Source organism: Lissotriton vulgaris, chromosome 8 (genome assembly GCF_964263255.1).
Source record: "Lissotriton vulgaris chromosome 8, aLisVul1.2, whole genome shotgun sequence".
Classification (NCBI taxonomy): Eukaryota; Metazoa; Chordata; class Amphibia; order Caudata; family Salamandridae; genus Lissotriton; species Lissotriton vulgaris.
In genome coordinates this window covers 984266894-984293968 of record NC_141696.1, presented here as the reverse complement: position 1 = coordinate 984293968, position 27075 = coordinate 984266894, and the positions used below count along the sequence as shown (strand labels likewise).

Here is a 27075-nt window from a genome sequence, read left to right as displayed (position 1 = left end):
AGTTAGTGTTAGATTCCTTACCTTAGAATATCCCCAGGCGTCAGTCTGGATCCGGAAACTTTTGCGTAGCAGTACCCCTGCGCGTCGGTAGGCGTCGTCTGCAGGCGTCCCCTGCGGCTCCGCGTCCGTCGTCGGCGTCGTGCGCCGTGATGACGTCGCTGGAGTACATAGACACCGCCTCCGCGCGCTGACGTCAGTTCTTTGCACACAGCTTTTCCGCGCCAGGAGACGCAGAGCCATGAGAGAACCAACACTGGTGCCATGTAAAAACTAGGGCCCTGAAAGGGATGACCTTAACCCTAGGTATCAGTTCGCAGAACGGGGAGGATGGGTGGGTTCGGTAAGGAATCTAACACTAACTAATGTTTCTTACAGATATATCGTTACCGAAGGTAAGTAACTTGTTCATCTGAAAGAAACACGTTAGTGTTAGATTCCTTACCTTAGAATACATACCCCAGCAATACCAACCCCGGTGGTGGGTCTGCGAACCAATACAAAACTACACCAGAAAGTCCTGGAGGACAGAACGGCCAAAGAAGCCATCCCTCCGGACTTGACTGTCCAGGCAGTAGTGCCTCGCAAAGGTGTGCAGCGAGGCCCACGTAGCCGCCTGGCAAATGTCCTGCAAGGGGACTCCCCGGCCCAGGGCAGTAGTAGCCGCCGTGGCCCGAGTGGAATGGGCCCTCAGCCCAACAGGAGGCTCCTTCCGAGCCAAAGAGTAGCACGCTTTGATGCAGAGGACGACCCATCGAGAGATGGTTCGTTTACAAACCGCCCGTCCCTTCTTCGCACCCACGTAGCCAACAAACAGTTGGTCATCCACCCGGAACTGGCGTGTGCGATCCATGTAAAATGAAAGCGCACGTTTTGGGTCCAGACGATGGAGCCGCTCTTCATCCTTTGAAGGATGCGGAGGCGGGAAGAAGGAAGGGAGGGTGATGGACTGCCCGATGTGAAAGGCCGAAACAACCTTGGGCAGGAAAGAAGGTCTAGTCCTCAGAACCACCTTGTCAGGATGAATGGACAGGAAAGGAGGTTGGACAGAAAGAGCCTGGAGCTCACTCACCCTCCTGGCAGAGGTGATGGCAACCAGGAAAGCCGTCTTTAAAGTCAGGAGACGGAGAGGGCAAGAATGAAGGGGCTCAAAGGGAGCACACATCAGGAAAGTTAGAACCAGGTTCAAATCCCACTGAGGCATCACAAACGGAACAGGTGGAAACATGTGAGTGATGCCTTTCAAGAATCGAGTTACAATCGGGGATTTGAACAAAGAAGGCTGATCAGGAAGCCTCAAAAAGGCTGAAAGGGCAGAAAGGTAGCCCTTGATAGTGCCCAGAGCAGAGCCCTGCTGGGCAAGAGAAAGAAGAAACAGAAGAACCTCCGAAAGAGGGGCAGAAAGAGGGTCCACAGCCTTTGCTGTGCACCATGCCACAAATCTGTTCCACCGACAGGCGTATACCGACTTAGTGGAGGGACGCCTGGCTGCCAGAATAACATCACAGACTTCAGGAGGCAAGTCAAATGGCCTCAACTGCCGCCGCTCAATCTCCAAGCATGGAGGTGGAGACTGGACAGGTTCGGGTGGAGGACCGTCCCCTGCTGCTGCGACAGAAGGTCCTCCTGAAGGGGCAGGCGGATCGGGGGACCGACTGACATGCTGAGTAGCTCGGGATACCAGTACCTTCGAGCCCAGTCCGGAGCCACAAGGATAACTTGGGCCCGGTCGCGCCTGATCTTCTTCAGCACTCTGGGCAGAAGTGGTATAGGCGGAAAGGCGTATAACAGACCGCAACTCCACTCGCGCCGAAAGGCGTCGCCGTGCGAGTGCCGTCTTGGAAACTCCAACGCGCAGAACTGATGACATTGCGCGTTCTCTTCTGTGGCGAATAGATCTAACCAAGGCTCTCCCCATTGCAGAAAGATGCCTTGCGCCACGTCCGAGTTCAGACGCCATTCGTGATCCATCGAGCACCGACGGCTGAGTTCGTCCGCCCTGGCGTTCAGAGAACCTGCCAGGTGTTGAACCGTCAGAGTCACGCCCTGACGTTCCAGCCATTGCCAGAGGCGCAGAGCCTCCTGGCAAAGGGTCCACGACCCCACTCCGCCCTGTTTGTTGCAGTACCACATGGCGGTGGTGTTGTCGGTGAACACCTGCACTACACTCCCGTTGACAAAGGGGAGGAATGCCTTCAGTGCCAGACGAATCGCCCGCAGCTCCAACAGATTGATATGGAGCCGGGACTCCGCCGGAGACCAGATGCCTCTGATCTCTGCCTCTCCCAAGTGGCCACCCCAGCCCTGGAGGGACGCGTCCGTCACGACAACGTGCTCCGGTTGGGGAAGGGAGAGGGACTTGCCCCTGACCCAATCGCGGTCCGTAAGCCACCACTGCAGTTGTCTCGCAGTGCCCTCCGAGAGCAAGACGTGGTCGGACAAGTTGCCCTGATGCTGGGCCCACTGAAACTTCAGGTCCCACTGCAGAGCCCGCATCCGCCACCTGGCGTGATGCACCAGAAGGATGCAGGAAGCCATCAGTCCCAGCAGCCGCAGCGTCAACCTGACCGAGACTCGGGATAGCGGCTGAAAGATGGGAATCAAAGCCTGAATATCCCGAACCCGCCGTTCCGGAGGATAAACCCGAAACTGCGCCGAGTCCAGAACCGCTCCGATGAAAAGGAGCTTTTGAGAGGGACACAGGTGTGATTTCGGCACGTTGATGGAGAACCCCAGTTCGTGCAAGAGGTCTGCCGTCATCTGAAGGTGGTGGACGACTGTTTGGGGCGAGCCCGCCTTCAACAACCAATCGTCTAGGTAGGGGAAGACTGAAACCCCCAACCTGCGCAGATGGGCTGCGACCACCGCCATCACCTTTGTGAACACCCGTGGGGCGCTGGTAAGGCCGAAGGGGAGCACGATAAACTGAAAGTGCTCCAGGCCTACCGTGAACCGCAGGTAACGCCGGTGGGCCGGCAGGACGGGGATGTGAAAATAGGCGTCCTGCAAGTCCAACGCTACCATCCAGTCTTGTGGGTTTAGAGCAGCCAAGACCTGAGCTAACGTCAACATCTTGAACTTCTCCTTCCGGAGGAAGCCGTTGACGTCCCTTAGATCCAAGATAGGACGTAGGCCCCCCTTGTCCTTCTTGGGCACCAGAAAGTAGTGGGAATAGCAACCACGCCCTACTTCTGGCCCAGGAACGCGCTCGATGGCCCCCTTGGCCAAGAGGGCCGTAACTTCCTCCTGCAGAAGTGTCAAGTGGTCCCCCGACACACGGTGGTTCTGCGGTGGCATGGCTGGAGGAGAGGTCTCGAAGGGGAGGGAGTAGCCCCTTCGGACGATTTGCAGCACCCACCTGTCCGAAGTGATCGTGCGCCAGTGAGCGTGGTGATGGCGAACCCTGCCACCCACTGGCGTCACATGGGGCCGAAAGCACGGACTAGGAGGATTTTGGGGTAGATGCTGCGGGGGAAGGTGTGGTCTGACCCCGCCGTTGTCCCCGACCGCCACCACGGCGGTTTCCACGGCCGCCACCGCGTTGGAAGGATTGTTGCGGCGCGTGGCTGGCAGCACGTGTGGGGGCGCCCCTTCCTTGGCCACGAAAGGGACGAAACGAACCCGGTTGCTGACGCTGGGTCGAGAGACCCAAGGACTTGGCCGTGACCCTGGAGTCCTTGAAGCGTTCCAGCGCGTGGTCCGCTTTGTCACCGAACAGGTGACAGCCATCAAACGGCATGTCCATCAGGGTATTCTGGACATCAGCCGAAAAATTGGCGGATCTCAGCCAGGCGTGGCGACGAATCGCCACCGTCGTAGACATAGCTCTGCCCAGCGAGTCGGTCGTATCAAGACCACACCGAATTGAATATTTCGCTGCATCTCGGCCCTCAGCCACAGCCTGACCGAGCTTTGCCCGCACCTCCATGGGGCATTCTGGCAGCAGCTCCGCGACCGTATCCCACACAGAGTGGGTGTAGCGGCCCAAGAGGCAGGCGGTGTTGCAAGACCGCAGGCCCAAACTAATGGACGAGAAGACCTTTTTGCCAAACTGGTCATACCTCTTGGATTCCCTGTCGGGCGGGGCCGACGGGAATGCGGACTGGGAGGTCGAGGCCTGGATCACCAGACTCTCAGGAGTGGGGTGGGTAGACAGGTACTTGGGGTCGTCCGGACAAGGACGGTGGCGCCTGGCCACGTTCCGATCAACAGGCGCACCTGAAGCGGGCCTGGACCACGTGCCCAACAGAACGTCAGACAAGGCTTCATTAAACGGCAGCAGTGGCTCCAGTGGGCATGACTGCGGTTTGAAGACCTCGGTGAGGATGTTAGGCCTCACGGCCGCGACGGGGAGCTCAAGGTTTAAGGCCTTGGCAGCCCTCATCAGCACCACAGAATAGGCAGCTCCCTCCACCGATGCCACGGAAGGAGGAGAGATCAAACCAGGGTTAGGAGAGTCGTCCAAACCACTGGCATCCCCCAAGTCACCTGTCCAGTCCGGGTCATACTGGCACTCGCGAGCCAGAGGGTCCTCGGACCCCTCCCAACCTTCACCGTACTCCTCATCCTCTCCGTATTCGGAGTCAATGATGAAGACCGGCTCCTCGGGGTTCATGGGCCCCATCGGCGCCGGGACCGGCGTCGAGCGACGCCCGTCCGGCGCCGCGTCCGGCGTCGGAGAAGGTAAGGGGACGGCGCCGCCCGGAGCCGGCGTCGGAACCCCACCGCCGGCCGGAACCGGCAGCGGAGAACCGGCGCCGCGCGGGGGCGGCGTCGGGGGTAACCCCGATGGCAACGGCGCCGGGGAGGCCGGAAGACCAGCCGGCGCCGATCCCGAAGGCCCCTGCGGCGCCGGGGTCGGAGCCGTCGGCGGCGCCGGGGCCGGAGCACCCGACGGCACCGAGGCAGGGACACCCGAACCGCCAGGGCCCCCAGACGGTAGCACTGGGCCCGAAGGCGCCGTAGGCCCCGTCGGAGAAGCGAGCGCCCTCATGGCCATGAGGAACGCCTCGATCTCCTCAGGCGTCGCGCCATGCCCAGGGACCGGAGGGTATGAGGCAGGCCGCGCCGGCGACTCTCGCGGAGCCGCGGGGTTGGGGTCACCCGAGCCCCCGGCCGCATCGCGCGGGAGTCGGGGGTACGATGACGACGCCCCGACTTCTTGTGCTTCCTACCTGACGAGCCTGACGAGTGGTGTCGACTTCCGGAGCGCCCGGCGCTGCTCCGCGACCGCTCCCTCGAACGCTCTCTCGACCTCCGGCCGGACCGGGACCGCTCCCGGTCCCGACGTGGGGCCGACACCCGGAGCTCCAGTAGCTTGCGGGACCGCTCCCGCCTAGCCTTGTTGGTAAGGGCCCGGCAGTCGACGCAGGAGTCCACGTCGTGGTCGGGGCCCAGACACCGGAGACAGAGGCGGTGATGGTCTGTGACCGACATCGTGCGCTCACAGTCATCGCAATTCTTAAACCCAGGCATCCTATCAGGCACAATAGAGAAAAAACAATCGAAAAACTTGGTCAAAGACCGGAGTACTGCTCTTCAGATCTGCGTCCACTGGCGCGGAAAAAAGAAGAACTGACGTCAGCGCGCGGAGGCGGCGTCTATGTACTCCAGCGACGTCATCACGGCGCACGACGCCGACGACGGACGCGGAGCCGCAGGGGACGCCTGCAGACGACGCCTACCGACGCGCAGGGGTACTGCTACGCAAAAGTTTCCGGATCCAGACTGACGCCTGGGGATATTCTAAGGTAAGGAATCTAACACTAACGTGTTTCTTTCAGATGTGGAGATTAAGCAAGCTTAATGCCCAGAGTTGCAGAGTGTTAACCCATGATTAGGTCAGGCACCGAAGCGAGAATTATTGAGTCCATGGACATTTGGACTCAAGACCCTGCCGCGTCGGGAATTGAACCTTGGTCCCAGCACTTTGTACTTGTAGTCCATGCTTATGAGAAGCAAGGCTGGCAGTCTCTTTTACTGCCAGCCTTTCCTCATCGTAAGCAAGGACTATACGCTCAAAGTGCGTGTTTCTGCACCGATTGCAGGTTTCAAAAACAAATGAATAAAAGGCATTGTCATTTACAATGCCAGTAGCTCAAACTTGAATAATGTGCGCCCTATTGCATTGTAAATGCTTGTTTATATAACTCCTGAGCAAGACAGAACAGCGCATCATAAATCATACATGCAATCCTCTGACAGTAAAATTCTATTTGGTACCTCTTCCGAGTGTGGCAATAGGAAGGGACCAAGAATCCCACGATGCCTAGAGTAGGTCAAGATGCTCTTTCATTCTCTGAACAATGCTAAAAGATAGCATATCACGCTCCGGTGACACAAAGCTTTTTGCTCTGCAACCGTTATAAACAAAGGTATATATTCATTTCCATGCTCAAGAGATTAACATCGTGAGTGAGATATAATCACAATAACTAGGTCTTGTTTAGAGAACACTGGTTGCTTTCTTTTCTCAGCGGATTTTAGAATGAAATCCGGGAGACAATAAGCATTCTTTTCTAAAGTTGGTCACAGAGTACTGCTTTAATAACTGATTTGGACTTCAGCACTTTGATAATAAATGAGTGAAAGGATAGCACAATGGTTCCAAATAACGTATTATTTGCCCCATTATTTTCACACATACAACTTTTGGTATACAATATTTGAAAACACTTCAGTTTCCACTTTAATTATCTAGTGAAAATCCTCATATCACAAGAATCAAAATTACCTTTGGTAAATCCATAAAACTCGGCCGAGCAGTTGAAATAAGTCCAAGTGTTTTTAAAGAACAATTCACAAGCTGGGAAAGAATGTCACAGGCTGCTTCAGCAGACTCCTTACTGCTGTCCACCTTAAAAATCAAACAGATATTTTAGTTTAAGCGTAAAAAAATTAAAAATAATTATATATTATTGTACTGTAAATACTACACAAATAGAAATCTGACAAGTACTTAAGTACTCTATATGCATATACCTGAACATTTTCAAGCTGTATCTGTAGGAGTCAATTGACACCAACAAAAACATGAGATTAGATACTAAATCGTTCGAACACGTCCTGCAAGTGGAGTATTTGCAGAATTTATGAAGAGGTGCATCAAGTGAAAAACAAAACCTACGACGTAAGAAGAGGTGTATGCATGATAAGTATAAATAGTTTCACATATGGTTATTTCAAACACCTCAGAAAAAACTAGCATTGGCAACGCTACAGGTCTTGCCTTCTGTGCTTTTTGCAGATGCTGAACAAAGATCGGAAAAGGAAAAGGGGAGGAAGTGTCACCACTGGATTCAGTGCCAGAGGAGGTGTCATAAGGTCAACCAGCACCGAAACAGGCCTGGATCCCTGGGGGCCCTGGGGTACCAGGGGCACCAGGTGCGAAGCTGCAGGCATCGAAAGCCTAGAGCCCCCCCCAGCCGAGTCCGCGGGGCCCGAAGGCGCGCCGGCAGAGTCCGGCTGCCCAAAGATGGAGTGGAGGGCTTCGTAAAAACTATGAAGTTGGGCAGGAGTCGCTCCTGCTCCTGGGAAGGGGGGCAGGGGGGAGGGGGAGGCTCAGAGTCGACCCAACATGTTCCCCAGGCAGAGCCAGATGACTAACGTCCGCATCCCGCGTCGTGTTTGCCAACGGATGTGGGGAACGCGAAGAGCGACGTTGATTCTTCGACTTCTTTTTGTTCTTCGACTTACCGGAAGACTTCGACGAGGAGTGGTGGTGGTGATGGCTCCGCAACCAGACCTGCAAACTCTTTCTTGACTGGGACCTCGAGCGGTGTAGAGCCGACTGCTGGGCCTCCAGAAGCTTTTGGGACTGCTCCCGCAAAGTCTTTGGGGCCATGGCCCGGCAGTCGGAGCACGACTTTGGGTCGTGGTCGCGCTCCAGACACCAGAGGCACACGAGGTGGGGGTCCTTAATCGACATCTGCTTGTGGCAGGAGCCAAAGGCTTTGAATCCAGTTCCCCGATGTGACATCCCTGGGCACCAGGAGTCGAACGACTCAAAAAGATAGACAAAAAGTTGAAAAACAGACAATCAAAAAGTGACTAGAGGTACCGCTCTCTGTGGATCAGCGCTGGTTGGCGCGGAAAAAGAAAGAATTGATGTCAGCGCTGGGGCGGCGTCTAAGTAGATACTGCAACGTCATTCCGGCGATCACGACACCAATGACGAACGCGGAGTCGACCGACCCCACCTACCGAAGCGCAGGGGGGTACTGCTGAAGAAAAAATTCTCTGGATCCAGTCTGAAGCCTGGGGGTAATTTTAACGTAAGGAATCCATAATGGTCTCTTTCAGATTTAGAAACTTTTTTTGAGCTTTTCTTCCTGGGGTCCCTCTAAGCTCTCAGCCAGTCCCAATTTGGCAAGGATTTCCCAGCAGCTTGCCTTACAATGAGCTCTCAGTCAAACCCATGGAAGTCAGACTTCCGGAGCTTTCCAGCGGAATGAACCAGAGATCCAGGCTAGTTTGCTTTTGAAAGTGGGCGATTTGACTCTCGCGGTTGGTCCAGGTCACCATTTCTACGTTCAGACTTAGAAACTTATAGGGAGTCTTTTCTCATGGGGTCCCTCAATGCTTTTCACCAAGCCAGATTCAGGGAGGGTTGGACGGCTCGGGTTTCGACCAGCTCCCGATCAAACTCTGGAAGTCGCACCTCCCGAGCTTTTCAGATGGACGTACCTGGCAGGCTCGCAGTTGAGGATTGCAGACTTGGCTGGCCAGGTCGAGTTGGTCCATTTATGGAGCTTTATTTCAAAGTTGCTCCAACGTTCTGGAACTTCTTTCTGAAGTTCCAGAAGTTCTGAAGTTCCTTTGAGGGTGCCAAAGTGTCCACAACTTACTCCAAGGGTCTGGAAGCTCCTAGATGGTCATTAACAGTTTGGGACAAATCCCCCTGAGTCACTCCAGGCTGGGGATTATTGGTGGTGATGTTTCAGGTGAGATCTGTTAAGTTGTAGCTTGCAGTGAGTCCACTCTTTAGTCCTTCTGAAGCAGATTTGATCGACAGGGCTGCAGTTCCAGATTGTGCAGTAGGCAAAGTCAGTCAGAGTATAGGGCCTGGTTGGTGCAAATCAAACTTTCAGCATGGACTCTTCGTCTGTGGTTTCAAGCAGAAGATCTGAGATGCACGCCCATCTCAGATACTTATTCAGTGTTCTCTGGGATCACACAGGAGGGAACTCCTGTCCAATAAGGTGCAACACCCCAGAGCATGACCATTTCCCCCAATGTGTGGCACAATGGTCTCCCAGAAAGCACTAGTTCTCCAAAATTCAAAATGGCTGAAGTCTCAGCAGAGAGGCAAGAGCTGGTTAAACCAACCTCTAGGACAGATCATCTGCATATTCTCCCTCCCCCTGGCATCTGCACAGTGCTTTCTTAAGCCTGCAATCTAGCAGGGTTCAGAGGGTAGAGGTGTACATGAAACTGGCTTCTTCTGCCTGTCCACTCCTTCTTTTGAAGATTGTGGTTTACAACCCCTTCCCCTTGCTCTGGCATTTTTATGCAGCAAGACCCTTTCCTCCCAGAATGACTCTTCACCCCAGATGGAACTTATCACTTCATCAAAGCAGCCTGGCTAATCCACCTAACTCTAACCAATCAGGACAGATCACTGAAAGGCTGACTTCTGGCTTACATACAAGAAAGTCTTGTAACTTCTTGTCCGTACATTTTAGAATACATTCAACAATTGCATATTGCTGGATTTATCAATACCATTCTACTGAGTCCTGGAATTATATTTTCTGTGTTTCCTGTCGGGAGTTATTAACTAATAACTTTTTGCCATGTTAATCTAGGGGGCTGGGGATCTGTAATGGGGAAAATGAATGGGGCACTTTCTCCAAAACCAGGGCTTATAAAACATCTTTTAAAAGGACCATGCCTATATCCAGGGGACTCCCCGCTCCTGTAACATCTAGGGCAGGCTTTGGGGGTTCTGAATATGTAACATATTGCAGATCCTCACTCCTCAGTGCTGCTAGCACAAAGGTTGATTTTGGGAAGCACTTTACTTCAATGTGAGAAGTGAAATGAGCAATTTCACCATCACCAAGGCATATAAAACCTCTTTTATAAGGGTCCTCCTTATAAGTACCTATTCAGTAGTTTGTGTGTTTTCCACCTTTATTTTCTTTTTTTTTTACTCGCTTCTTATCACTTTAGGAATCATTTGAGAACTTCCATTTGGCTCCGAAATCGCCTATGACAAATCAATTTCTTGTTGTCCTCTGATCCCCTTTGAATTGGGGTGCACTCCCCAAACCTTTATGTGGTTCCCTGAGACTGCTCACGTCATACATGGAAGAGGCAACAAGTCTTACAGTGATGTAGAGAGATTTTTGAATAATTCTGAAACATTTATAGAACCTTTGAAGAACTAAATACACAACAGCACAGCTGCCTCGGCCAACAGGGTTTCCTTCACAAAAGATTAACCCTTCAGATCTCTCAGACACAATTCTGTAACATGCATCTAACAAGCACTTGCGTTGCCAATAGGTCTCGCAGTAGGAAAGTTGGAGCTATTGGTTTTGTAAATGACACATTTTATATTTATGTGTTGGTTTTGAAAATTGCGAAAATAATAGTTTTGTCATTTACAATGCCAATACTTTTAACTTTTGCAAATGTGACACTCATAGTATTTGTAATGCAAATGTTTTGTATTTACGTGACTTAGATGTATTGATATTACTAAGGGTGGGCGAGCAGCTACGCTCCGTGCACGGAGTGTGCGCAGTGCCGGCTTCTACGCATTTTGCGTAGCAGGCGTAGAATTAGGCACTACGCACGCTCCGGAGACGGAGCGTAGCTGGCCGCCACCCGCCTCCCTCCCGCCCTCCCTAAATCCTTTAATTTAAACGTTAGTAATAATTAAAAGGCACTTACCTTGCGCGCCGCTGCTAGCCGCGTCTCCGGGTCTTCCTCTCTTCATCTGTGCCGTCTTGGGTACTAATGCGCATGCGCGGGCGGCCGCGCAAGCGCATTTCTCACGAGAAATGCGCATGCGCGGGCGGCCGCGCATGCGCATTAGTACCCAAGACGGCGCAGATGAAAAGAGGGAGCCCCGGAGACGCGGCGGGCAGCGGCGCGCAAGGTAAGTGCCTTTTAATTATTACTAACGTTTAAATTAAAGGATTTAGGGAGGGCGGGAGGCCTGCGGTGCGTAGTGGGGCTACGCGGAGTGGGGCGTAGTTTCTCGCCCACTTCACGTAGCTCCGCGAAGCCCCACTACGCCCACTACGCCCACTACGCCCAGGGCTAGATATTAAAAATAACAATGGTTATGAAATTTTTTAAATAATTAATACTTAAATAAAAGTTATTGTATTTTATAATGGAAATAGCTTAAACTGTTGTAAATACCTTTTGTGAAGATTATGTTCAGTGTATTTTATTGTGAGGAAAATAAAAGAACAGAAGTGAAATATTAACGTTTTTTTGTGACATTTGTGTACTGTGAGAGAGTGTGAGTGTGTTTGAAAAGGGTGATTGATTGTGATATGATGTGTGATGCTGATAGGGTGTGTGAGTGTGTTAGTGTGTGTGATTTTTGAGAATGTTATTGAGGGTGTGTAAGGGTCTTTGAGTGTAATTGTGTGTGAGGGTGAGTGTGTGTGAGGTGGTGTGAGGGGGAGGGTGTGTGTATTCCGATGGTGTGTGGTGTTGTGAGGATGAAGGCGTGAGACCTCAAATTACACAGTAATCCCCCAAAAAATATAACCCGATATACTTATTTAAGTATCAGTAACTAGCATCGCCGTCAAGGTGCTTAGATGTATGTAGAGGCTTTAACAGCCTTGATGTCAGCCTTAGGCTAGGTCCATCCTTCAACTATAAAGTTTAATTAACATCCAGATGTATTTTTTGTCAGATTTTGTATCATCTCCTTTGTCATCAGATGAAGAAGCCCTTCCTGCCTTAAATTTGAAAAGAGACATGCTCATCTATTTGGAGAGCGTGTCTGCCTTCAGGAAGATGGGTGCGTTGTTTATAAATCTTGGACCAGCTACTAGCAGATTAAACCCTACTTCTTCTCTGAACGGATGGATTGGAGCAGGAATTGCAAAAACCTAAGCTGAACAGGGGTTGCCTGGTCCTGGAAAAATACAAAGAAAATCAACGAGAAGCATGACGGCCTCATGGCCAGAAGTCCAGGGAGCCTCTATTTTGGAAATATGCAGAGCAACTATCAGGGCAGTTCAATGTATGTTTGTGAACCGCTACAGAATCCATTGTGAGGGCATGCGTTCTGGAGGCGTTGGGTCTAAAGTACTGTCACCAGCAGTGATGGTTAACTGTAGGCGATAATATTTCAATAAATGTCACAAGGTGGCATGAAACTCTTGCATACTGTATTTTGTGACCTGAATTGCTAAGGTAGGGTTTTCTTCACAGAGAAAATGACTGGAACGAGGAAGTGGACAACAAGGTAATGCTACAATTACTTACCACTAATTTAATTACTCTGAGTATTTTCTTCATCGTGCCAGTCATTAATGAGGGGGGAGGGGCAATTAAAGGATCATCGAGTGTGATTGGTGATTACAAGATTTCCTGTAGGGAGGAGAGGCCTTATTAGCTAAGGTACTCTCATCCTTAAGAAATCGAAAATGAAACTAAAACTATATGTTGTATGTCAGATGAGATGGGCACTCTTCATAATGACCGGTGCGAGGAAGAAAGCACTCGGAGTAATGAAATTGCTGGTAAGCAATTGTAAGATTCCCTTGCATCTCCATCAGAAAGGTGACTGTTAGCATTAAGAAAGGTAAAAATGTCTTCTATTTCTCCTTCGTGTTTGACTGCACTTTGACACATCACACCCTGTTCTCCTGTATTCCCACTATCTGCTTAGCGTTCTGAAGCCGTCGTCCTCGGATACAAGCGCTATTATATAGTAAACAAATACATGACATTTTTAGAATTCCTGCCACCTTCCTAGTACAGACTAGTAAGTGCCCAACCCTGCCATCTTCGTTTACTTGGCAAGCCAAAATATCTGAAGTCGGACCCCGTTCACTTTTTCGTCTACTCCCAGCTTGATGAGGAGATGCAGCTTTCTACCCTAACGAAGCACAGGAGCAGCGGCTGTGCTAAATCTGAACCTGTGCCTTCATCCGCAAGGCGGCAGCCGGGCTCAGGCGAGGAGGTGATTACTTTAAACCTGATACCATGATGTACAGCAGCTAAATAAAGAAAAACAATTGAAACCACCAGATGCCCGGGACCAATCGGCAGAATGCACGACAGAGCAGCACGAAGGAGGTTATTGATGGTGTGTTCAGCGTAGAATAAATAAAACATACTAATTACCATCACGAAAAAATGCAGCTTCAGGAGACTTGAGGCACGGGAGTGTACATGAGCAAAGATGCCCGGGACCAATCGGCAGAATGCACGACAGAGCAGCACGAAGGAGGTTATTGATGGTGTGTTCGGCGCAGAATAAATAAAACATACCAATTACCATCACGAAAAAATGCAGCTTCAGGAGACTTGAGGCACGGGAGTGTACATGAACAAGTAAACAAAAAGACAAGCGTTAAGAGCGGCCGGCCGGCCATGATTCAATTAGGGGAGGAGAAGCCCTTTGAGAAAGTGAAAAAGGCTGTGTTTGCGGGGAGAGAGAGGGGAGGTACTGGTGTGGGAGGGGGGAGGTACTGGTGTGGGAGGAGTGCTGCTAGGGCAAGGCTGTGTTTGCGGGGAGAGAGAGGGGAGGTGCTGGTGTGGGAGGGGGGAGTTGCTGGTGTGGGAGGAGTGCTGCTAGGGGAGGAGAAGCCCTGGCTGTGAATGCGCGTGCATGTTTGCTTATGTGATTCACGTGAACTGCAAGAAAACCGCGGGGCTGAAAGCCCTTGGTTTGAAGAGGATTTTGCCGACTTGAATTCTCTCCATTTCCCATTCCTGCGGAATGGTAAAGGCGGGACCTAAAAAAACATTAACAGGATGTTGTAATGAATCCATCCTCCAAAGAAACACAACAATGATGTATAAGAAGAGGTTCTATTTATTTTACTAAAAGGGCATGAAAAATACATGCCACAGGTGTCTTCACAGCTCAACAGCTGCCTTACTAGAATCTTCACAACTTTATGTAACATCTCACAGCACGAACAATAGTTACTTACCTGTAATCTGTGGTTCTCCAGTATTGGTGTCTTTCATAGATTCACATGCCTGAATCATTCCCCGTCGTCGGAGTGGGAGTCCCACGGTGTGAGAATTGGCCTGATATGTAGTGCTCACTATTCTAGTGATCACTGTGTATCATTCGAAACGACCCTTATTGATGATTGGTTGTAAGTCAACCTTCTAGACGAGCTATCCTAGTAGCATGGACAAGAGCAGTCTTTAGGCTAAACTCTAGAGGGCGTGTTAAGCCAGCTGTTATACCATCACATATACCCCTTGAACACCAAGTGAAAGGACACCACACAAGTTGTTATGAAAATAAAGGTATATTTATTTAGAACACAACAGCCCTGGACTCTTTATGAGGACAGGGCGCTAAGCACAATACAAAGCTCTTAAAGAAATACTGAAAGTCGCACAATTTACACAAATGCCCGAGGGGCACGAAAAACCATATACTCTAAAAGTGGAATGCGAAATTACTAGCAGGTAAGTACTACTCTAATAGGCTTTAGGATCGCTAGGACTTGACTACTGAACCTTCAGATCACTAGCAGGAGGCCTAGGGAGATCGGGTGCAGAGTGTGCACTCTCACGAGGGATGCGGGACAAAGTCTATGGTTGCTAGATTTCGTAAAGTTAGTGTTATCGGACGAATCCGACTAGGTAGAGCTGAAACGAAAAAGGATCTGGACAATTAGATAGTTAAGCTATGCTGGAGCACCGAAATGCTCAGGTTACCTAGCCCAGGGGCTGCGGCTGCATAGGTCTGAAAAGACGTCGGGAATCCTCGTTGCAGTCTATGGAGCCTGAAAGAAGAAGTTGCTGGCAGGCGACCAGTGATGAAGTTCGAAGTGATCCAAGCCTGGATCGAAGATGGAAGACACCTGTAAGCAGAGGGGACCAAGTTCTGAATCACTAGCCAGTGATTAGATGGGCACCAGGATGGCACCGGACGAAGTCACCTCGACCAGGTGAGTGGGTGACGCTGGGCTCTGCAGTCTCACGGACCAGGAGGCGTTGTCGGCGACCAGGATGGTGGTGCGAGCTGTCCCACGATGGTATCTGCTGTCGACGTCGCTGGACCCAGGATTGGGGCAACAAGTCTTGGCAAATGCAAGCCCACGCGGTGGACTCAAAATGGCGTCTGGAGTGGACCAGGAGGGTCCGGGGTGCTCCTCTGTTGGAGGGGAGCAAGGGCCAGTCTGGAGCAACCAGACCAGCGGTGTTGTCATCGTGGTGCGTCGTCAAGAGGGCCACAAGCCAGCAGGCAAGTAGCCGGACAACGCGGTGAGCAGCAAAGAGCAGAAGGGCCCCACGCAGATCTCGTGGATGCTGGGAGGCTGGACTTTGGTGCTGCTCAGGGTTAGGGCTTCTCACACCCCAAAGCACTCACTCGAGGATCCCTTGGCGGTCGTGCTGGATAAGCGTCCTGCAGTTCTGAAGATGGCCGGTCCCTCGAGGTCTCGTCACACCCACGGATCTCAGCTGAGCTGACGATGTAGGTAGAGGTCAGAGTGCCAGGGAAGCTTGGTCTCGTCGTGCTGGTCAGTCGGATTCCTGAGGAAGGACGTGCAGCAAACCGCAGTGTTCTTAGTTGGTGCCCGCAGATGCAGGGTGACTACTCCTTAGTCACAAGGGAGAAATCTTAGGAAGAAGTCTTGAGTTCCTTTCGTATAAAGTAGTTTCAGGATTCAAAGATTATCTAATTTGGAAGGGTCCCCGCTCCCACCTTTTATACTAAAAAAGGGGCTGGTACGGGACTAGGTCCTGCCCATGGGTGGGACCAGGAAGGGGGTGGTTACACCCCTCTCCCATGCCAGACTTTCCCCAGCTCAGGGGCTGGTGTGCCCCTGGAACCGGTTCAAACTGGCAGATGCACAGTGAGCACCGGGGTGCCACTTGCAGTCACCTTCCTATTCAGCCCTGCCTACCTAGGATACACAAATCCCTGTCTGGGATGGTGCTAGCACCGCCCCTGACAGGAAACCCTTTGTCCAAGCTCCCCTCGCTGGAAGGACTCCCAGCTGCAGGGGGTCAGACTTGTGTCTGTGGTGGCAGCATCCATTTTGTGATGCTGAGGCTCGAGTTAACTTTAGCCGGGGTTCACAGTTACATACATGTCGTGTCCCTCTAGAAGGGTGGAATGCTAACCCCGTCGCCAGAATTGGCGAGGGGTTAGTATTCCAATTCGTATGACACCTTACTCGACATGTTTTGATAAAGCGATACCAAAGATAGCAAATAACCACGAGGATTATAATGCACTTAAGATTATATGGTACGCGTTATCATAGAACAGCTATTAGGACTTGGTTCCGCAAGCTGCAGACGGGCTCAGCTCATGCCAGAGCACCATCTCACATAATTCCAAGCACTCTGCCTTCAGGATTGTTAAGGCCTGCCACAGGAGTGACTGATAGGAATACATGTGTCCATTTTAGGGTTAGATATAGGGATACTATATCTAAAGCAAAGGGTGATTACACCACCTTGCCCCAGCTGTCGTGCAGCCAGTTGTGTCAGATTTGGATGGCCAGCCAGGGGTGGCATAATACATGCTGCAGCCCCTGGTATGCACTGGGTACACCTATGCCCTGGGTACCTAAGGTACACTGTACAGGGACTGAGAAGGTGACTCAGTATCCAATTAGATATGTACCTAAGGTACATGTAATTCATTTTACAGAGAGAGCAGTAGGCCTGGGGCCCTGAATAGCAGGGCCCCAGGTCAACTAAGTCGAAAAACCAGCAAAACACCAGGCAAAAAGTTGGGGGTAACCATAGTCCGGTATCCACCTTCCTACAGAGGGTCGTTTCGCTTCCTTTAAAATGTGCATACAATCAGGAGGCAAATTTAAATGTCCGTATTGTAGGACCTCAGGAACCATGCTGTTAAGTGCAGTGAAGGAAGGTTGGGATGAAGAATCCTCCCCCCCATCTTGGTTAGCAGGTTCGGCCTGCAGAGCAGCGTCCTGGGTGGAAGCACCGACAGCTGTAGAAAGTCCGGGTACCACCACTGCCGAGGCCAGTCTGGGGCTACCAGGATCATGGTCATGCTGGATCTGATGAGTTTGGACACCACCTTCGGAATCAGGGGCAGAGGAGGAAATTCGTAAGCAAATGTCCCTGACCAGTCCATCAAAAGGGCATTCCCCCTTGTCCCTGGACGGTGGAATCTGGACGCGAAGGCGTGGCATTTTGAGTTTTCGTCGTCCGCGAACAGCTCTATTTCTGGAGGACCCCAGCGATGGAAGAAGTCTGCCACCACCTTGTCGTGCAGCACCCAGTCTGGCTGATCTTCGAAGTGCCGGCTGAGTTGGTCGGGCTTGATATTTAGCTCTCCTGGGAGATGCACCGCTACTACTGTGAGGTTCCAGGCGAGCAGCCAGTGCCATATGGCTTGTGCCTCCAGAGAGAGAGGACGTGAGAGAGTTCCGCCCTGCTTGTTCAGGTAGAACATGGTCGTCGTGTTGTCTGTTTGGATCAGGATTGAGTGTGATTCGAGTGCAGGAAGGAAGGACTTCAGAGCCAGATGGACTGCTCGAAGCTCCAGCATGTTGATATGTTAGGTCTGTTCTTTTGCTGACCACCTTCCTTGAATCTGCAGACACCCCATGTGTGCTTCCCAGCCTTAGAGAGACGCGTCTGTGACTATAGACTGTGTCGGGAGAGGTTGGTGAAAAGGCACTCCCACCAGAAGGTTGCGAGGGTGAGTCCACCATTTGATGGAGGTCTTCGTCACCTGGGAAAGATAGATCCGGTCTTCCCAGAGCCCTGTCGACTGATCCCATTGATCCTCCAGAGCCTGCTGCAAAGGTCGCATCCTCAGCCTGGCGTGAGGAATCAGGAAGCTGCAGGATGCCATGGAACCCAGCAGAGACGCTACTTGACGCGCTGTTGGATTCTGGGACTGTAGTAGAACTCTGCACCTCTGCTGCATAGAAAATAGTCTCTCCTCCGAAGGATACGCTTTTCCCAATTTTGTATCCAGAACGGAGCCCAGGTAGTGAATGGATTGGGTTGGTAGTTGTACTGACTTCTCCATGTTGACGTGGAGGCCGAGCCTGTGCAATTATAGCAGGCAAAGGTGGAAATCGTTCTCTACCTGTTGAGGAGATGGGCCTTTTAGGAGCCAGTCGTCTAGGTAGGGATAGAAGAAAAGTCCTTTTTTTGAGCAGGAAGGCTGCCACCACTGACATGCATTTGGTGAATACTCTCAGCGCTGACGTTAGCCCGAAAGGCAGGACCCTGTACTGGTAGTGTTTGCTGCCCACCAGAAACCTTAAGAACTTTTGATGTCGCATGGCAATTGGAATGTGGAAGTAGGCATCTTGCAAGTAGATCAAACACATCCAATCTCCTACTTGCAGATGTGGACATGTTTGGTGAAGAGCAAGCATGCAGAACTTCTCCTTGACTATGTTCTTGTTCAGAACACGAAGATCCAGGATGGGCCGGAACTTGTTTTCCTGATCCTTTTTGGGGACAAGAAAGTGTCTGGAGTAGACTCCTTTTCCCCTTTGTGAGGGAGGCACCTCTTCTATAGCTCGTTTTTGGAGAAGAGCCTTCACCTCTTTTCAGAGCAGATCGAGTTGGTGCGGACGAGATTTCTTTGGGGTGAATGTCCTGTTGAGGCGCACGGAAACGAAGAGCATATCCATTGCACAGTGTATTCAGCACCCACCGATCGTTCGTGATGCTGTCCCACTCTGCCAGATGTTTTGAAACACTTCCTCTCACTAGAGTGGACAACGGCGCTAGAGGAAGCCAGTGCTCATTGTTTTCCTCCTCTCGTCGAGGTAGAAGGCTGCTGGTGACCTCCTCTACCTCGGCTGGCTTTACCACCCCGAAACTGGGTCTTGCCCTGGGTCTTGTTTTGGGACCACCGAGGGGTTTGAACCCTCTGTTGAGCCCCTCTGCCTTTGTTGGTCTTGAAACGGCGTTTAAACTCTTACTTTTTTTCTAAGCCGACTGCCTTGACGGTGTCGAGCTCGGCTTTCATCCGACTCATCTCGTCGTCCGTGTGCTGGTCAAAGAGAGATGATCCGGTAAACGGGAGGTGCAGAATGCGCTGTTGCGCATCGGGCTTGAGGCCTGTCAGACGCAGCCACGATGAACGTCTGGCACATACCCCATGGGCATATGTATGTCCCGCCAGTATTGCTCCATCTGCAGCAGTGCTAATTATCTGGTTAGCCACCAGACTTCCTTCCGTCAGGGTCTCCTCGAAGTCTTGTTGGTCCTCCTTAGGCAATTTTGATTTAAAACGCTCCATTGAGTCCCATAAGGCTCTATCGTACCTGCCTAAAAGCGCAGCCGCGCTAGAAACCTTCAGCATCGAAGCGGCAGAACTGCAGACCTTGCGGTCCCACGAGTCTTGCAACTTGCTGTCCTTATCAGGAGGAGTTGAGGAGGAGGGAGAGACTGCGTGGGTTTTTCGTGCCGCCGCCACGACTACTGAGTCGGCAGGTCCGCTTTCACAAAGATCGGGTCTGAGGGTGCGGCCTTATACTTCTTTTGGATGCGAGCCGGCACCGCTTTTACCGATGCTGGGGCCAGGAACACATCATTGTCAAGATCCATGATCCCTGGGACCAACCGTAGCACTGGACGAGACCCCGACTTTTGGTGAAGAGTCTCAAAGATCACTGTCGTGAAGTCCTGTGGCACAGACAGCTCGATGTTTAATTTCAGTGCACCCCTCTGTAGGACATCATGGTAGGTGTTGATATCGTCCACCGGGGAAACCCTAGAGACAGGGCTATCATCAAAGTGGGGGGAGTAATCCTGTATGGAAGAGCGGGTAGGAGGTAGGAGAAGTAGCTGGTGTTCGAGCTCTCCTTTTGCAAGATCTTCTGGCGGGTACCTCCCGCCTAGGGGAACGATTGCGCCTCCTCTCGTGAGACCTCCCTGAGCGCTCTTCTCGTGCAGGGGAACGAGATGCAGCTAGCCTCACAGGCAATCTTTCTATACACCTGGGAGGGCTGCGACTGTCCACTTCCTCGACAAGTCTTTGCAGAGGAGATCTGTGTACTGGGCTGACATATTCCTGCAGCCATCTTGTTGCCCCTGAGTCTCGCCAACTGTGCAGAGGCATATTCCATCTGGGAGACAACTCCACACCATCAGTGGGAGGTCTGCAGGCAGGACTTCTAGATCTGCGGGCAGGACTTCTGGATCTTGACGGGGATCTGGAAGAGCCAGAAGAGTGACGGGAGGCTGATTCGGTCACTAGGATCACTGAACCATCCCTGGATCTCGTAGCCGAGTGCCCCGCTCGTTCATGGTTTCTCGACATCGACCTGGACCGTTCATGGTGCCTCGATGTCTAATGCTCTTAAGGCGCATGCCTCGACTCCGAGCGATGATTACCTTGACATCGACCGGTGCTGCTCCGCCGTCGACGGAGTCCTTTCCTTCGACGCTGACTCTCTCTGTGGCGCCGGTGGATCAGGCAATCTCGTCGTCGTATGCCTCGAAGGCGAACGGCGTGAGGAATGATGGTCTCTCGACGCCGAGCGGCGTTGTGGGGCCGACGACGGAGCTTCCTATCTTGACATCGAATGTCTACGAGACGTCGGCGGAGGGGTATTGGTCGCCCTCGACGCCGAACGTCGACGAAGATCTCCTCCTCGACACCGATCGACGCCTGGTTGTCGACGGCGGAGGACTTGGGGCTCTCGACGTCTGTCGCTTAGCCTGCGACGACAGAGGTGAGCCAGCTCTCGACGCCGAATGTCGTGACGACGACGAAGGCGGAGGCTCCTTACCACTGACGCCGAACGTCGCCTGGTTGACGACAGCGGAGGGGTCTTATCTCTCGACGCCGATCGTCGCACAGTTGACGATGGCGGAGGGTCTGGACATCTCGACGACGACATACCTGATCTTCTTGATATATATATATATATATATATATATCAATGCTCGAAGGTGTCCACCTTTGAGTAGCACGCGAACAGCAGCTTGGTTTATGTATAGGTGAGGACGGGGATCCACTCGTAGACGCCGCTCCGTACGGGATCTGTCCGACGCGTTTCGAAGCTCCATCTGCTTCTCTTCAGGGGCTTTAACGGAAGCGGTGTGCGCAACCGCCGACCCACTTCCGCATTTTATCTACGCATAAATTAAGCTGCTGCTCGTGTGCTACTCAATGGTGGACAACCTTGGAGCGAGAATATATATAAGACGAATATGCAGCGAGGAAACGGAATGGGAAAAACACAGCACTGACACAAAAAGAAGATTCAAAAATCGGAAATATAATCACGAAAATGTAGAACAGTGCTGGAGAAGAGCAAATGCAAAATCCAGAGCGGAATGCCTCAAAAGACAAACTGAAAATGGAGACAAACAAGAACCAATCACATTAATCACGGATTTTGCAGAAGGGTTAGACCTGGCACCTTGGCGTGAGTTTCCCTTCCACTTTTTGCTGGTGTGCCTCCGATGTTTTGCTGGTTTTCCGATACTCAGGGCACTGCGCCACGGCCGACCCGTGCCGCAGTGCAAGTGCTCCCTACTGTGAAATTGTACATGTGATTGATGTCCATGATTGGCCCATTGGATTTACTGTTAGTCCCTAGTAAAGTGCACTAGGAGTGCCAGGGCTTGTGAATGCCAATACTGCTAGTGGGCTTGCAGCGCTGGTTGCGCCACCCACAGAAGCAGCCGTAAGATGTGTCTGGGGACTGCCACTGCAGACCCCGTGTGCAGTCTCGTACTGTCATGCTGGCTGGGCAAGTGCACCCACTTGCCAGCCCCTAGACCTTCCCTTAACTTCATATTAGTCACCCCTATGGTAGGCCTGAGGGCAGGGTGCATTGTAAGTGTAAGGTAGGACAAGCCCTGATGTGTGTGGCATGTCCTAGTAGTGAATTACAACTAAATTCGTATTTCACTATTGAAAGGCTACCTGCTTCCCTTAGGCCAGAATGGGCTGCTGGAATTATTACACGCTATAATCCCAGCAGGCTCAGGGAGCATGGTAGAGAGTCGTGTTTAGTATGCCTGAACTCAGGATGATAAAATATTTCTTTTAGTAAAGTTTATTTTAAAATCCTGTGTTTGCAAATGCTACTTTTAGAAAGTTAGCATTTGCTTGCCTAACCATTTCAGCCCGCCTCTGCTGGTATGTGTATCTGACTGTCTGGGATGTGTGAGTGACAGGGCTGGGGGATGACAGATGGTGTATGCGCAGATTACACCTTAGTGGGAGGTAGGAGTGGCTCTTGACTCTGAATCTTGCTGTGCTCTGCCACCACAATGCTGGCTCCACCCTCCTGGGAAGCGACTGATGACTCAGCCGACATCTGGCCCAGGAAGGGCGAAGCCCCATCAACAAGGTACTTCTGGCTGCCCCTGTCCACACAATGCTGGCTCCACCTCCTGTGGGGCGTCTGATGTGCCTGCCCCTCACACTGAAAGCAGAAGCCGGATTGCACCCAACAAGGTACTCAAGGACTGAAAGTGGCTATGCAAAGGCCCCCCTGGCCAGTAAGAACAAAAGAAATGCAGTATAAAAGTAGGAGCCCTGCTCCTTGTAAATTAGATCCTGTTTGTGCTACAGAAGGAACTCTGCCCGACGAGAAGGACCTGGAAGGACAAGGAAGAGTGCTGTCTCTTGCCTGTGTCTGGTGCCTTGCTGCAGAAGGAGAGGAGAAGGAAAGACTACAAGAAGACTTTTGCTTTGTGAAACTTTGTGCCAGACTCTGCTAAAAGATCTCCAAGGGCTTGCTGCTGAACTTGCCCCCTGACCAGCGCCCCAGGACCAGTGGGCGCTACACCCTGAAGAAAGCGACTGTGGGTGCTGCTTATCGCCGCAGTACTAACAGAGGAGTCTGGGAGCGCTGGGCAATCCTGCCACGCTCCCCGTAATCCAAGGCATCGACATCCCCCCAAGCACCGTGACCGGGGCCCAAAGCAACAGCGAGAGCAACGTGAGGTCCAGCCGCCGCTGGCCCGAACACCGTGACCGCATCTGCACCGGGAGCCCGAGAGGAGGACCCGTCCGGTCCAAGCTCCCGAATTGACTGCGCTTCGAGCCGTCAATCCACCTGCGAAGACGGACAGCCGCCCTGTGATAACCCCCCTCTGGTCGGCATCCTGCCCGACAGCCCAGCTGTGAGCGCACAGCTGCAACCGGCCCTTGGCTGGGTACGTCCTGCACTTGGGGACCGTACTGCCACTGGCCGCCACCACACAGCCGCCGCCTCCAGGGTCGGAGCGAACGACGAGGAAAGGACCCTGCCGCCACAGAGCACCGCCGCCCCGGATGACCCGTGACCTACCCGGCTGAGAGCCGCAGCGAACAGCGACCCCGGAAAAGCAACGCGACGTGGGACAGCTCCCCTGGAAGCCGCCCGCTCCACAAGAATTTGAAAGGTACTGTGTTGTATCCTCACGGTGCGAGCGTCCTGCAACTCGAGCTCGCACCGCGCTATCTGCTCCCAACGCGAGCCGCCCCTGAAACCGAGGCTCGCACGGCTCCTGGTCCACAAGGCCCACGCGGGAAGCGTGAGCTTTGGCCGGCCAGGCCAGATCTCCCCTTTGGAACAAGCGGAGACAGCGGAAAGCGCATTGAGGCGCTACGAGACACTGAACCTTGTTGACCCTGGGCAGAAGGCCCAAAAGATTGCTTATTGCTAAGAAAGAACTGTGGCAACCTGAACTTAAGTAACCTGGAACCGCTATTGAAAGTTTGATAACTGTATTTACAAGCCTGCTTGAAATTTATATAAAGAATATATATTTTTACAAATACAGTTTGGTGTCGTTGTGTGGTGGGTTGGTTGTGACGGTGTAATATTGCAAATGTTTAACCCTATATGCCCCAAAGATTAGCCTAAGACTGCTTAAGCCACACTACCTAGAGGGTAAGCAGAGGTTGTCTGGAAGGTAACCCTCAGCCCTGACGAGGAAGAGAGAGTCCCTGCTTGTCGCTAGTGCTACACTGCGCCAACTAGAGCCTCCCCCTTCCTACAAGAAGGAAGCAAAGGGTTTGTAAACATCCTGAGGAAAAATTGGAAGATATTACAGATGGATGAGACAGTTGGCAAAATAGTGGGAAAACATCCAACAGTTACCTACAGGAGAGCCCCAAACTTGAAAGACCTGCTCATTCATAGCCATTGCAAAACCAAAAAAGATAACAAAAAGGATTGGCTCAAAACCACCGGTTTTATAAAGTGTCACGGGTGCAAAATGTGCCAGATTGCAAAAACAACCAAAGAGGTAAAATTACCAAACAACAAAACATGGAAAATACGCCAACTTATAACTTGCAAAACTGAATTCACTGTATATGGAATAGAATGTCCATGCCCACTCATGTACGTGGGAAGTACAAAAGGAGAATTAAAAAAACGCATCATGGAACATGCAAGAGCAACGACACACAAAGATCGCACAAATGCCGTCGCCAATCACATGGAACAGGTACATAACGGAGACTGGCTGAAACTAAAATTCTTTGGCATTGAGACAATACCAAAAAACATCCGGGGAGGAGACCGGGAAAAAACTTTAAGACGGAAAGAGTCACATAATAAATTTCAGAACATTAAATCCATACGACCTGAACCAATCGGAGGAGTTATACATTCATTTGTAATCATGGAACATTATGGACAAATGATGATAGACTCATAAATGTATGCAGGAACAATAATAGGGAAACAAGTGCAACCCAATGGACTTAAATGCAGTGAAGCAACTGCTAATAAGAAACAAGAAATCCCACTGGAGGGATACAAAAATTTTTGTTAAAGAAAGGGAAGGGAAATCAATGTAACCCTAAAGAAATAAGACGTTTTTGTTTTCCAATGAACCATGATGAAATGTGTCTTTAAATTAAGTTTTATTTAAACTACAATTACCATAATGCTTAGCAGCGCATCTAGGAAATGATGTAAACTAGCATGTGACAGCCTTAAATATGAGAAAAAAATGCAGGAAGTTGATTGTGAACAAGATGCAGGAGGCATCGAAACGCGTTGATCAATGCTTATCTTTTCTTGGCTTTAAATAAACGGATTGTGGAGTAATTGCAAAAGGAGTGCGCCCGTTTTTCTTTTTAAACGAAGGAGCAGTGTGGCAATTTTGAACGGCGTGGTTCCGCCGTAGGTGAACGCACCCGCAAAGAGCGCCCATATGGTCGGGGAAAAGCGAACCAAGGAGTGAATTTTGTTCCCAACCTGACCGGAGCGAACGCTGACAAAGGAAAAGGAAACGGCAGCATCTGATAACACACGCACCGCACCGCACCGCTCCAGGGAGGAGGTAAGAGTGTGGGGGTGTGTTTGAAAGCGAGAAGTTACTGTGTCAATTGTGACTCGCAGTGAAGCGAGAAAGTCAGCTGTGTGCCGGAATTGGAACCCTTGGTGGTTTAAAAAACAACGCGACTAAAATCTTGATCAAAAAGAAACGCGCCTTGAAAAAAACCAATTAGTTGAAGAGTTACCGAGTATGGCTTCTGCAAACAACCACAACAACACGACAAAAACCTAAAAATAAAAGGCAAGAAATAGAAAGCAATATGGAACCAAGGGCAGCAAAGCGAAATGAATTGCTAACAACAATGTTTGTGAAGGGCAATATGGAAAGAGATAAAACTGACAAAACCCAAAAAACGGATGCTAACAAATCAGATGCCAAAAGCAAACTGAGAATGGAGTAGTTTCTGTCCTGTAACTCCAGTTCTGTAGTAGGGGTATCTCTGTTATAGTCATAATCTAGTGAATAGTCCCGCCCATGTGCGTGGACCCCGGCAATCAAAAATAATCTCTTAAGTTGTCAAAATAATGCAGAAACTGCAAAGACACTTAAGAGAGAATTTAAAGACAAATAATGCAGCCTATAACCACAGGCTACACTGTCCAGTACTTCAACTAGAAATTCCACCAAAAAAACACCAAACATAAAACAGCCTGCAGTTTCTACCATAGAGAAACTTGCCTCCCCCAGTCAAAGACTCTGGAATGATAGAGAGGAAGGTAGGGACAGACAAGCCCCATAGGCTGCCATTATGTGGCTTAAATAGGATACTGTGCCTTTAAGAGAACTTTCCAGAACTTCCCCCAGTATCCCAGAATGCATAGCAGGTCCCTCTACTTTCAGTTCTTTTTGAAGGCGAAGCACGCCAGACCTGTCGCATTCTTGTATGATGAAAATATCTCCACCGGGGAGGAGGGCGGGCGCTTATGACTATAACAGAGATACCCCTACTACAGAACTGGAGTTACAGGACAGAAACTACTCCTTCTGTAGTAGGGGATCTCTGTGTATAGTCATAATCTAGTGAATAGAATGGCAAGCCCATCCCCACACCAAAGCGGCGGTGGAGAATAATACATAACGCCACTACTGTGCGAACAAATTCCGCAGCGAAGCCTGCCCAACCTGAGCGTCTGCCCTGGCGTCAGTGTCCAGGCAGTAATGCTTAGCAAAGGTATGAACCGACTTCCAAGTGGCTGCCTTGCATATTTCAGCAATCGGCACGTTACGGAGCAGAGCCGTCGTGGCAGCTTTGCCCCTGGTGGAATGAGCCTTAAGCTTACCTCCTAAGGTCTTATTAGCTTTCTGATAACACAATTGTATGCAGGACACAATCCACTTAGAGATGGACTGCTTAGAGGTCGCAAGACCCGTCCTGACCGATCCATAATTGACAAACAACTGGTCAGACCTACGAATATCTTTGGTTTTATCCAGATAAAATTTCAACACCCTCCTCACATCCAGGGAATGGAGAGACCTCTCCGCTGGGGATGAAGGGTTCTGAAAAAACGTAGGCAAAGTTATAGTCTGGTTGACATGAAAATCAGAAATAACCTTGGGAAGAAATTTAGGGTGAGTACGCATAACAACCTTAGCAGCATGAAATACAGTATAAGGTTCATTACAACACAACGCCTGAATTTCACTCACCCT

General features: G+C 51.0%; 1 protein-coding gene across 6 annotated transcripts in view; it reads right to left on the bottom strand.

The window, feature by feature from the left end:
• FBXL3 (F-box and leucine rich repeat protein 3) overlaps window positions 1-27075 on the bottom strand; it is a 237459-nt gene that overhangs the window by 111477 nt on the left and 98907 nt on the right. For all 6 annotated transcript variants that reach the window (XM_086934845.1, XM_086934850.1, XM_086934851.1 and 3 more), the window contains one exon: window positions 6731-6853. In XM_086934845.1, the coding sequence (XP_086790971.1) occupies window positions 6731-6853 (123 nt within the window). The remainder of the gene's footprint in view (window positions 1-6730; window positions 6854-27075) is intronic.